Source organism: Medicago sativa, chromosome 3 (assembly GCF_051527215.1).
Source record: "Medicago sativa cultivar Bolivia chromosome 3, Bolivia_mono, whole genome shotgun sequence".
Lineage (NCBI taxonomy): Eukaryota > Viridiplantae > Streptophyta > Magnoliopsida > Fabales > Fabaceae > Medicago > Medicago sativa.
In genome coordinates, this window is record NC_140751.1 from 53,759,500 (window position 1) to 53,772,261 (window position 12,762).

General features: G+C 35.4%; 1 protein-coding gene across 1 annotated transcript; it reads right to left on the reverse strand.

The window, feature by feature from the left end:
- Positions 1–6,115: 6,115 nt before the first annotated feature.
- Positions 6,116–6,949, reverse strand: LOC146938337 (uncharacterized). Its single transcript, XM_085757837.1, has one exon. It carries the CDS (start codon positions 6,947–6,949, stop codon positions 6,167–6,169), a length of 783 nt encoding a protein of 260 aa, XP_085613963.1. The 3' UTR covers positions 6,116–6,166.
- Positions 6,950–12,762: the final 5,813 nt, after the last annotated feature.

A 12,762-nucleotide genomic window follows, 5' to 3' on the forward strand; every position in this document is an offset into this window, starting at 1 on the left:
AACCTCTCTTACGTATATCATGGTGTCACGAGACAAACACTCGCTCCGTGATTATCCGTAAGAAGGTCTAACTTGAGTGTAGTATCGCGTGACGACTAAAACTCGAGACAACACTCGGTTTAGCCTCCGCACTACATCCTAGAAAATGGTCATGGATGGGTTCGGTTATCTACGGTTCATAGTGTCATAGAACAATTAGAAGTAAAGTGCCTAAACGTGACAACACGCGCCGACAACATCACCCCCAAAATGCCTCAGCTATGTGGGATTGATCGCATAATCCAATACACGAGGCAACCCTCGGAATGAATTGTCGATTATATCCCCCCTAAATCCTAAGTTCACTCAGCCCGGGTGTAGAACTTTTGATATTCTCACCCCCACACGTTAGCAAGAATTTAAACATTTATTCACATAAGAAAACAAGTAAAGGAAACAAGTAAAAACAAAAGCGCAAGCGTGAAAATAAAGACTAGGCGTAACTCTCGAATTTCCCCAATGAAGTCGCCAGCTGTTTTATCTTGGTTTTTCGGGTGTCAAACATTGATTAAGTTTGAACCTTTTTAACCTTTGATATCTCATTTTTTCTTGGGAAGGGAAAAATAAGAAAAACCCTTGAGAATCGAGGTCCGGGAGTTGTTTTCGTTACGGGAAGGTGTTAGGCACCCATAACCACTATAGTATCCTATAGGAACCGTCTTTACTTTCTACGCACGCGCTTTATTTTTAAATGCTATTTGAAAAATGATATTTACACCTAAGAGTTTACTAGGTCCAGAATTGGAGGGAGAAGAAGGTGTTTGAATTTTTGTTTTATTGGACTTGGAGAAGTTTTGACTTCTTGCCTACATACCCTTTTAAGAGATCAAACTCCATGTAGTTCTCTTCCAAAAAAAATATTTTTGTTTTTGTTGGTTGATTTTAATTTTGAAGAATAAGAGAGAGAGGCCTCAAGGGCATAAGATTTGGAAAATGTGAGGTGGAATTAGTTATTTTGCAAAAAAAAAGTCTAAGTATTATTAGAATTCATTAAAGTTTTTGCTTAAGAAAATAAAAGGAAAATTCAATGGGATTTTGACCCCAAGGTTTCTTTGGAAAATTATTTGAGTGAAGTTGTTCATGTTTTTTGGAAAGGAGAATTTTTCTAAGTATTGTGATTCCTAAGCATACATCTAAAGCATACATTCCCTAAGCATACATCTAAAGTATCCATGTGATGTGTGTGCATGTGTCGGTGCTTGTGTCGGTGTACATCATTAGAGTCCATTGTCCTTTACATAGGCCCTAATTTACATGCTATGGTCTTGAAAGAAATTAAAATTGCATGAAGTAAAATACACCACCCTAGGTTTTACATTCTAACTTTTGCATGAGTTTAAATGGCAAGAAGTGAAATGGAGATGGGATGCTTATGAGATGTATGAAACATGAAGTAGAGGGTTAGTAGCATAAGGCAAAGAGTGGTAGAAAATATAAGCAAAAGAAATACTAGACACAATTGCAATATTAACAAGCAAGAAGCAAAAAAACTTAATCAAAAAGATAGTAAAATATGCCTAATATGCACCATAATATCAAAGCAAGATCATGTCCCATAATCCTCATGTTATGGCAAGCTTTTCAAAAGGTTTATTTCAGCCACAACATGAAAATTACAAAGCAATATCAAGCTCTAAAAAAATTATGACTCATTATAAGCCTATTTCACAATTTATTCACATACTAAAGTATTCACATAACTTGTAAAACAAGCAACTCACCAATCAAACCTCAAAACAGTAAAGAATAGCACCAAATCAGAGGCATACACATTGTAAATTCACATATCAAGGATCAATAGACCATAATGAGATTTTAGGATCAAGAACATGCAAAAAAAATCACAAAAAATTAACAAAATGTAACACAAAAGTCACAAGAAAATTACACATATATTTTTATCAATTTTAACATGCCAAAATACCATAAGAAACAAGTTTTAAGTGTCAAAACTAATTGCAAGGAAGTTCACAAAATTTTAGAAGTTTTTAACAAGATTTTTATCAAGAAATGAAAAAGAATTGGATCAACAAGGAACAAATTATTTTCATGTATTTTTTATCAAGATTAATACGTAAAACACATCAAAAACCATTGAAAATAACAAGAAAGTATTGAACAAATTTTTTGGGAATTTTTATCAAAGTTTTTAGGCAAACAGTGGTGCAAACAGCAAGAAACAGTGTTGAAATAGCAAAACCAAAGCAAGAAAACGAAATCCAGTACAAAGAAGCACAGGCCCAAGGTCCTTCATGGATCTGGACTATCCAAACGCATCAGGAGCGTTGGATTGATCCAGCTCCATCTAAACCTAGATCTAACGGTGAGGAAGCATCCCTGAGGCTTATATAAGCCTCTCCTCAACATTTTCTTCATTTTCCTCTCTTCTTTCTCTCTCTAACTTCTCTCCTAGTGAGAGAAGCTCTGCAATTCCCTCTTCTTCTCCGATCACCTTCACCGCCGGTTTCTGGAATGAAACGGCTGGAGAAGATGAAGATTCATCGGAATCTTCATCGTCACCGCCGTGAATTCCAGATTCCGGCGAGACCTTAACAAATTCGATCTACATGGATCTAAACCCTAACTTGTTCTATTTTTCATGCTGATTACGAATATGAACTTAGTTTTTCAAAATAAACGGTGAATCTTCGTAGATCTACATTTTAGGGTTCGGTTTTCAAATCTTTTCAATCTTTTCAGAGTTCTTTGAAAGAACAAGTCTTAGAACTTGTTAACCTACTTCGATTCACCGTTTATTTGTGTTAATAGACCTTCGATGAGCTTTTGCAATGAAAACGAAGAAGTTTTTGTGAAGTTACCTGGTTTTAATCGGAGATTCGAACAAAAGATCCACGTGAGCTTTCTGGTAAGTTTGAACCGAAAATAAATCGGTGTTCTTCTCTTCTTCTTCTTTACTGGTTCGAAACTTGCTTTGATTCTTCTTCTTCTCACTCTCTCTAACTATGATCGTACAAATTCGTTGAATTTGGGCTTGAATTGCAGTTGTTTTGGTTCGATGATGAAGATTCACCTTCGAATCTCTGAGAACTGCAATGAATTTGCTTAATTTGCTTCAATTTCTTGTTCTGGAAACTTTGGGTTTGATGAATTGGGGATGAATTTCTGGGTTTCTTTGTGTTTTTGATCGTAACTGCCAAGAGAGAGAAAATGGAATCTGTTTCTGTGATTGTGATGATGTGGCGTGTTGTGAATGGGATTGTTACTGTGCATTGATGAATTGGCTTGTATTTATAGGCCAAGTGTGATATCTGAACCAATAGTTTGCTGCCATGTGTTCCTGGACTTATTTGGCTCGCCCTTGGACTAATTTCTAACTTGGGACCTTTTTGCAATTTTTGGAAGTTGAAGGACTGTTCTGCAATTATCTAAAAACAAGGACCAAAATGCAATAATAGAAAAAAGGACTTAAAAAACGAAATTACAAACATTTGAGGACTAAAATGTAAAACTGTCAAAGGACTAAAATGCAAATTTTAAAGACTCAGAGGACTGAAATGAAAAAAGGACTAAAATGCAAATTTTAAAGACTTTAAGGACTAAAATGCAATTAAAAATAAAATTGGGTAAAAAATGTAAATTGAAAACAACGTAAAGTGAAACCAATAAAAAACACAAAATGGACTAAAATGAACCAACTACATAAATGAGGTATTGATGGCTTATTTCGCAAGTGTACGAAATCGTTCAAGTAGTAAATTTAAAACGGTAAGACCGAGTGTCGAACTCGAGGATCGCGTTATACTATTGAATTGTATTTTTAACTTAATCGAACAAAAGGTTACGTGGTTTGTTTTATCGCAATATTGAAAATTGAGCAAAGTGAATATGGTTTAAATTTAATAAGAGAAAAGTGTTGGGGATGAGTTTTACTGGATGACTATTTCATGTTAACAACCTAATTATCGCTATTGAATCGACTCATCTAATTGCTACCGAATCCTCTATAAAATTCGTGCCCTAATTCCTTAGTGACAGAAACGTTAATTCTAAAATAAACACCTAATTCCTTAGTGAGTTTTAAGATTAAAATTAAGCATGAACGAACAAGGATTCTCAAATGGTTCCAAGGGTTTGCATCTATTCCTAGATTACAAAGGCAAGGATTTCTTATCTCAAGCGTTTATAAATTCCACTTCCGTTTCACAATATAAACCGTAAATCAATTTAAAGGTGATCAATCAATAAAAGCATTAAGAACAGAGATAAGAAAAGCAATTCAATGAGTTTCAACGATAATTAAAATTAGGTCATAACAATCATGTTCATCTAGGGTTACTCATCCCCAACAATGAAGGGTTTAGTTACACATAGCAATTAAACAAGAGAAAGGGATAAAAGAAAGATTACAAGAATAATTCATGAATGATTCTTGCTCAAAATCTCCTCCAATGTTGCTCTAGATCTCTCCTTGTGTGTTTCTATGCCTTTTAATCTCCAAAAACGTGAACCCTCTATTCAGAAACACCTTTTTTATATTTATAAGAAGCTAAAAATCGGCCACCGTGCTCCAGAAATTGGTGGCCGATTTTCCAAAACCCGTGCCAGAAGTACCAAAATCGGTGGCCGATTTTCCCCCATCGGTGGCCGATTTTTCCAGTAGCTGATGGCCTAAAACTGCAGCAAAAATCGGTGGCCGATTTTACAAATCGGTGGCCGATTTCCAGTTTTCAAAATCTTCAATTTCTTTCCTTTTGTAGCTTGTAACTCCATGCATTGCAATGAATATGACCCAAAATGACATAAAAATGCCTAAGAAAAACTAGGATGACAGAGTGTCATCACAACCCCAAACTTGCATCGTTGCTTGTCCTCAAGGAACACACTAAAAATGAAAAATAACAGTGACTTAACAATTACTCCACCAAGGGTCATGTCAAAAGTTCACTCCTTTGTTAGCAATTGATGAGCTAACTTGCTTGGCAACACATCCAATCCACAACTTCTCGCAACAATATTGAAACAAGGTTCACACAGTCGACATGCAAACTACTATATTACCAAGACTTGAAAAGTTTCTAAGCATCAATCAAAGTCAACATCATGCACACACTTGTAAGGACTTTTTCGGTTATAACGGGGCTTAGGTTCGAGGTGGGATAATTTGGAAAGTAGGCTTAAGAAAAATGACTTGGAGTTAAGCATCATCCTACGGTTCTAAAAATTGAAAATAAAGTTCATTCCACAACAAAATTCAGGGACTAGAGATCATCAACATTAATTAAAAACAGTTGATCACTTGTTGTCATTATGCATTCATTCATTTTTTTTTGAGCTGAATTTTTGACGTTCCAGCTTATTTTTAACATGTTTTTCTTCTTTTTTTTTTTTTATAAGACAACACAAGATGATCTTCAATTCTCTAGTACCCCTACCCCAAACTTAGAGTGTTGCTAGTTCCATGAGCAACCCCAAACTTGAATTTTTGGAACATTGAAACACAAACTATGCCTAACTCCAACAAAATTATTGGGACAATCCTATGGTCTCTAGGCTTGTAATGTGGTTCGTCACCAAAACAAGGGGTCTAATCCTAATGGCTCAACTTGGCTTAAACAAAGGAATAATTCAATATAAACTCAGGTTGGCTTCAAAGGCTCAAGGTACAAGCAATTTGCCTTAGTGTGCACACCATATAACCAATCAAAAGCAGAGAAAAATCGAAAGCCCTAGAAATAGCATTCACATGGAAACACTCATATTTGTAAAAATTGAAAAATAAAATTTGGCTATGACCTTACAAGTTGAGGTTTCTGGAAGTTGTGTCTACCTAAGCATTCCGTCCGGCCGTACTCTTCCCATTGAAAGATCCAATCAAGCAACCACCTCCTTTGAACTTTTGACAAACCATTGGCGGAATCTTTGTTACTAAACTGGTACATTTCAAGAAAAGTGAGTTCATCAATAATAAACAAACTCAGATGCATTACAAAATAGGGGACTAATCAATAAGTACCAAGACACTACTCAAGATTGACTCAAATACAACTGAAGCAAATTACAGAAGCAAATAACTGACATAAAAAAATACTAGAAAATTGCTTACTGACGTGGGTTGCCTCCCACGAAGCACTTTTTTAACGTCATTAGCTTGACGCATCAACCACTGTTAAGGTGGCATATATGATACAAAGAACACATCATCCTTCTTCTTCCTTTTGTTGGGTAAGAACTCCATGAACTTGAGCAATAGATGATGTTGCTTCCATATCATTTTCAAGTGGACAACAATGAACAAGGCATAAATGGCATCTAGGACTTCATCAATCTCTTCCTTTTTCCCTGCCTTATCGCTAAAAAAAATTTGAGGAATGTTTTGTTCAGGAATTTCTGGTTGGACATCTAAATCTCTCCAAAGTTGAGACTTTTGAGTTTCCTTACCAACTAGATCAGCCTCCATATTTATTGATTCCCCCTCATCTTCTTTCTTTTCCACAACAATGAATTTATCTCCAATCTCCAGCTTCTCAAACTCAACCACTTGCTCAAATAACCTCTCACATTGACTCTCAAATATTTCAATTGAAACATGATTATTAGTCATGAATTCAATCAAAACATCCTTGATATGAAATTCCTCGTCATATGAATCTAGGGGAAGAATTTGAGTAGGTAAAATTTGCTCCCAATTGATATTTTTCATGAAAATCGTATCTTCTTCTACTTCCATGACCAATAGATCTTCTTTCGGTATTGGAACGTAATAATCAAAAGTGTCACTCATATGTCCCTCTCCACAAAAATCTAATCTATGAGGAAGAAACTGAAGGATATCTTTTTCGAACGTATCTCTCATGATTTGTCCCTCAAGTATACGACATTGTGCGGATAGAAGACAATTTTCAGTTTCATCCCGTAGTTGTAAAAGAAGACAATCATCAAATTCTTCCATACTCTACGGACGATAAATATCTCAACAAAGAAAAATAATACTAACACACGACATTAGAAAATCAACAAAAATAAAATAAAACAAAAATTTTATTGCAGAGCAAAAAAATTCAATTAAGCAAAAAATAAATTCAACAGTGATTTAACAATCCCCGGCAACGGCGCCAAAAACTTGATGGCTTATTTCGCAAGTGTACGAAATCGTTCAAGTAGTAAATTTAAAACGGTAAGATCGAGTGTCGAACTCGAGGATCGCGTTATACTATTGAATTGTATTTTTAACTTAATCGAACAAAAGGTTACGTGGTTTGTTTTATCGCAATATTGAAAATTGAGCAAAGTGAATATGGTTTAAATTTAATAAGAGAAAAGTGTTGGGGATGAGTTTTACTGGATGACTATTTCATGTTAACAACCTAATTATCACTATTGAATCGACTCATCTAATTGCTACCGAATCCTCTATAAAATTCGTGCCCTAATTCCTTAGTGACAGAAACGTTAATTCTAAAATAAACACCTAATTCCTTAGTGAGTTTTAAGATTAAAATTAAGCATGAACGAACAAGGATTCTCAAATGGTTCCAAGGGTTTGCATCTATTCCTAGATTACAAAGGCAAGGATTTCTTATCTCAAGCGTTTATAAATTCCACTTCCGTTTCACAATATAAACCGTAAATCAATTTAAAGGTGATCAATCAATAAAAGCATTAAGAACAGAGATAAGAAAAGCAATTCAATGAGTTTCAACGATAATTAAAATTAGGTCATAACAATCATGTTCATCTAGGATTACTCATCCCCAACAATGGAGGGTTTAGTTACACATAGCAATTAAACAAGAGAAAGGGATAAAAGAAAGATTACAAGAATAATTCATGAATGATTCTTGCTCAAAATCTCCTCCAATGTTGCTCTAGATCTCTCCTTGTGTGTTTCTATGCCTTTTAATCTCCAAAAACGTGAACCCTCTATTCAGAAACACCTTTTTTATATTTATAAGAAGCTAAAAATCGGCCACCGTGCTCCAGAAATCGGTGGCCGATTTTCCAAAACGCGTGCCAGAAGTACCAAAATCGGTGGCCGATTTTCCCCCATCGGTGGCCGATTTTTCCAGTAGCTGATGGCCTAAAACTGCAGCAAAAATCGGTGGCCGATTTTACAAATCGGTGGCCGATTTCCAGTTTTCAAAATCTTCAATTTCTTTCCTTTTGTAGCTTGTAACTCCATGCATTGCAATGAATATGACCCAAAATGACATAAAAATGCCTAAGAAAAACTAGGACGACAGAGTGTCATCAGGTACTCCAAATTAACCTCTCTCTATCAAAATTTTGTGTGAAATGACCAAAAAGCCCTTAGGGACTAAAATGACTCAAAATGACTCAAAGACAATTTATAGGGATTAAAAGAGTTTTAACAGGGAATTAAAGCAAGAGTTTATACAAGCAAATTGAAAAGACTCAGAGACAATTTTTAGGGATTAAAAGAGTTTTAACACAGGAAATGACTAAAATGCCCTTTTTTATGAATTTTGCAAATAACATTGAAATAAAATGCAAAGAAAGGTGCAATTGTTCAGAGGGACTTTCTGTTTTATCTTGGTTTTCGGGTGTCAAACATTGATTACGTTTGAACCTTTTGAACCTTTGATATCTCATTTTTTCTTGGGAAGGGAAAAAATAAGCAAAACCCTTGAGAATCGAGGTCCGGGAGTTGTTTTCGTTACGGGAAGGTGTTAGGCACCCATAACGACTATAGTATCCTATAGGAACAATCTTTACTTTCTACGCGCGCGCTTTATTTTTAAATGCTATTTGAAAAGTGATATTTACACCTAAGAGTTTACTAAGTGAAGAATTGGAGGGAGAAGAAAGCGTTTGAATTTTTATTTTATTTGAATTGAAGGAATATTGGTTCCTTGCCTACGTACCCTTTTAAGGGATCAAATCCACCGTAGTTCTCTTCCAAAAAAAGTTTTTATTTTTGTTGGTTGATTTTAAGTTTGAAAATGGGATTTTGAAGAAAGGAGATTGAGAGGCCTTAAAGGCATGAGATTGAGGAAAAAAGTGAGGTTTGATTAGTTATTTTGGAAAAAAGTCAAGTATGATTAATTTTCGTTGAAATTTGATTAAGAAAATAAAGGGAAAATACAATGGGATTTTGATCCCAAGGTTTATTGTGAAAATGATTTGAGTGATATTGTTCATGTTTGTTTGGAAAATGATTTTTTTTTTAAGTGTAAACCATAGGCATTCATCTAAACATTTAATCCTAAACATACATCTAAACATGCATATCCTAGCCATACATCTAAAGTGAGGTGTGTGCATGTGTCGGTGCTTGTGTCGGTGTACATCTTTAGAGTCCATTGTCCTTTACATCATTGGCCTAGATACATTCTATGGTCTTTGCAAGAAATTAAAAGCATAAGAAAAAATATTACAAAATCCCTAAGTCTTTACATGCTAAGTCTTGGCAAAATTTAAAGTGCAAGAAATTAAGGTGGAGAAAGAGATGAGATATGGAATGCTTATGATGTATGAAACATGAAGCAAAAAAGAGTTAGTAGCACATGACAATATCAAGAAATAAGAGCAAGGAAACATCACTATAGCAAAAGCAAGAAAAATATCACGAAACATGGCAAAAATAGTGCGAAATAGGCCTAAAGATTCATCAACAATGCAAGGCTTGAACAAGGCCTATAATCCTCATGTTTTAACAAGTTCCCAAAGAGTGTCAAATCAGTTTTCACAAGGAGGACTTAAAGGAGTGTAACATGCCAAGCATTTAGGACAAAAGTTAGGCTTATTCCACATTATTTATTCACACACAAAACTTGTAAAACAAGTAATAAAGCACAAAAATATTCACATGCAGTAGCATACACATTTAAACAGTAGAAAAAATATCACAAAGTCACACATCATGGATCACAAACACATATCAAGCATTGGAATTGAAATCAAACAATTTTCACAAGTTTTTTGACATAAAAACTTCAAAATTAACGCAAGAAACTAACACATTATTTTTTATCAAGTTTTCAGTACAAGATTATCATAAAAACACCACAACAATATCAAGAAAGAACTATGAATCTTTATGGAATTTTTTAAAACGTTTTAGGCATGGCAGGAGTGCAGACAGCAGCACTGGGGGGTATAAATAGCAAAAGAGTAGAGAAAGGAAAGGAAGGCAGAATCTAGTAATGGGCTTTGGTACCTGGGTTGGTGATTGGGTATGGGCATGGGTCATGTCATGGATCTAGTATAAAACGTTATTGTTGTTCACTCCAATTCCAAACCTCACGCTCTCTCAAATTTTAAAAAGAACAGAGCCTTCTTATGCATCGTCTTCTCTGGCGATAAGGCAACTTCCGGCACGGTGGTCGGCCGGCGGCGCCGCCGTGCCGGAGATAAAAAAAACTCCGATTCAAAAACAAATTACATTTTATGCATTCCTTTTGCACGCAAAGCATGGATCCGACCTTATTTTCTTCAAAATCAAACCGATGCATCCTAGATCTATGCTTTGAAGATCCAAACAAATTTCGAGAACAAACAAATGAGCTAACACGAAAGAGCAGCAGTTACCTGTGAATAAATTGGAGAACAAAAGGTGTCGACGGGAAACTTCCACTCTTCCCTCCTTCGAGTTTTGATTCAGTTGAGATTGTAGCTTGAAAACTGTCCGTTTTGCTCCGGCATAATTCGGCCTGCATCAGCTTCAGCTCCTCTCCCTTCTTCTTTTGCCATATCCGCTTCTTTTCACACTTCCAATCTTCCTCTTTTGTAATTTCGATCCGTACCGTTGATACTGGATTCGGTTCATCCGAGTTTGAATGATGATGATGAGTTCGTTACTGTTTATGTGCGGATCGAAACTCGTTGTGGCGTTGTTGCTCGATTCATGAAACAGTGTTGTGGTTTGTGCGTTTGTGATGGATTATGATGATGATGATTGTTGTTAGTTGAAGGTGATGATGAAGGTTTTGGTTATGGAGTTTTTTTGTGTGGTGGTTGAAAGTTGTTATGGTGGAGATTGTGGTGGTTGAAAGTTGTTAGGGAGTTTGTTAGGGTGGTGTTGGAGGTGGAAAAAGTTTGTTAGGGTGGTGATGGAGGTGGTTTGAGTGGTGGTGGAAGATGAGAGAAAAAGTTAGTTACGGTTAGAGAGAGAAGAGGAAAAGGAAAAAAAAAATTGTGACTTTTTTTTTGTGTATTTTTGTGGAAAAAATGATTAGTGTGGACTTTGACCTTGACTTGGACCTTTATAGGTGATGTGGTAAGCCTTGGACCAATTGAAGTGGGACATGTGGCACCTGAAAATTATTTGGACTAACAAATGGACTAAAATACAAAATGACAAAAAGGACGAAAAAGTAAAAATAAAATAAAATTGGTAAAAAATGTAATTTGAAAATAACGTAAAGTGAAACGACTAAAAATGACAAAACGGACTAAAGCGGACCAATTACTTAAATGAGGTACTTTAAAGTAACCTCTCTCTGTCAAAATTTTGTGTGAAATGACCAAAATGCCCCTAGGGACTAAAACGACTCAAAACGACTCAAATGCAATTTTGAAATGGTTTTTGACATGGAATTAAAGCAAGAGTTTATGCAAGAAAAATTAAAAGACTCAGAGACAAATTTTAGAAATTAAACAGGGTTTTAACATATGAAAAGACTAAAATGCCCCTAGGGGCTAAATTGACTCAAAATGACTTCAAATGCAATTTTTGAAATGGATTTTGACATAGAATTGAAATAGAGACTTATTCAAACCAATTGAAAAGACTCAAACAATTTTTAAGGACTAAAATGAGTTTGGATACAGGAAATGACTAAAATACCCTTTTTCATGAATTTTGCAAATAACATTGAAACAAAATGCAGAGAAAGATGCAATTGATCAGAGACAATTTCAAATGACTTGAAATGCAAGAAAAGTATTCTTGGATGACTTGGAATGCAAGAAAACATGGACAAATACACAGTTGAAAAAAGATTTGTAAAGCTAAATTGAGAGATAAAGCAGAGTGAAATGTCAGTGTAAGCAATAACAAATTGGCAAATGTTCAAGAATAATAGACATATATCAAAGATGAAAGAAAATTTGAACAAGTATTTTTAGGTCCAAAATTAGGGTATAACAGCTGCCCCTATTTAAGTTTCTTTGTCCGGAGGGTCAAGAGACGGAGTCTTTGATTTGACGGGACGAAGATACTTAAATATTAACATTTGCACTGTTTTTGGACATAAAAATACGCTTTCAGATTTTCAAAAATATGAATGCCATGCAACATTTTGATTATGAATGCAAGACAAACAAACTGGAGTCTACAGAGTATGTCATATCACTGGGGATTTAGGTAGACATTGACAGGGTAGACAAACCAGGGGACAAAAGATAGGTACAAGCTGTTCTTGGATCGAACTTGCCACTTGACCAAGAGATACAAACAAAAGATGGATACAAGCTGTTCTTTGGATCGAACTTGCCACTTGACCAAGAAATACAAACAAGAGATGGGTACAAGCTGTTCTTTGGATCGAACTTGCCACTTGATTGAAAACATAGCCATATAGGCAGATACAAGCTGTTCTTTGGATCGAACTTGCCACTTGATCGGAGATATAGACAAAGGGTAGATACAAGCTGTTCTTTGGATCGAACTTGCCGCTTGATCAATACCACGACATGTAAGTAGGTGCAAACTATTCTTTGGATCGAACTTGCCGTTTGACCGATAACAAAACATAAGCAAGGGTACAAAATGTTCTTTGGATCGAACTTTCCGTTTGACCG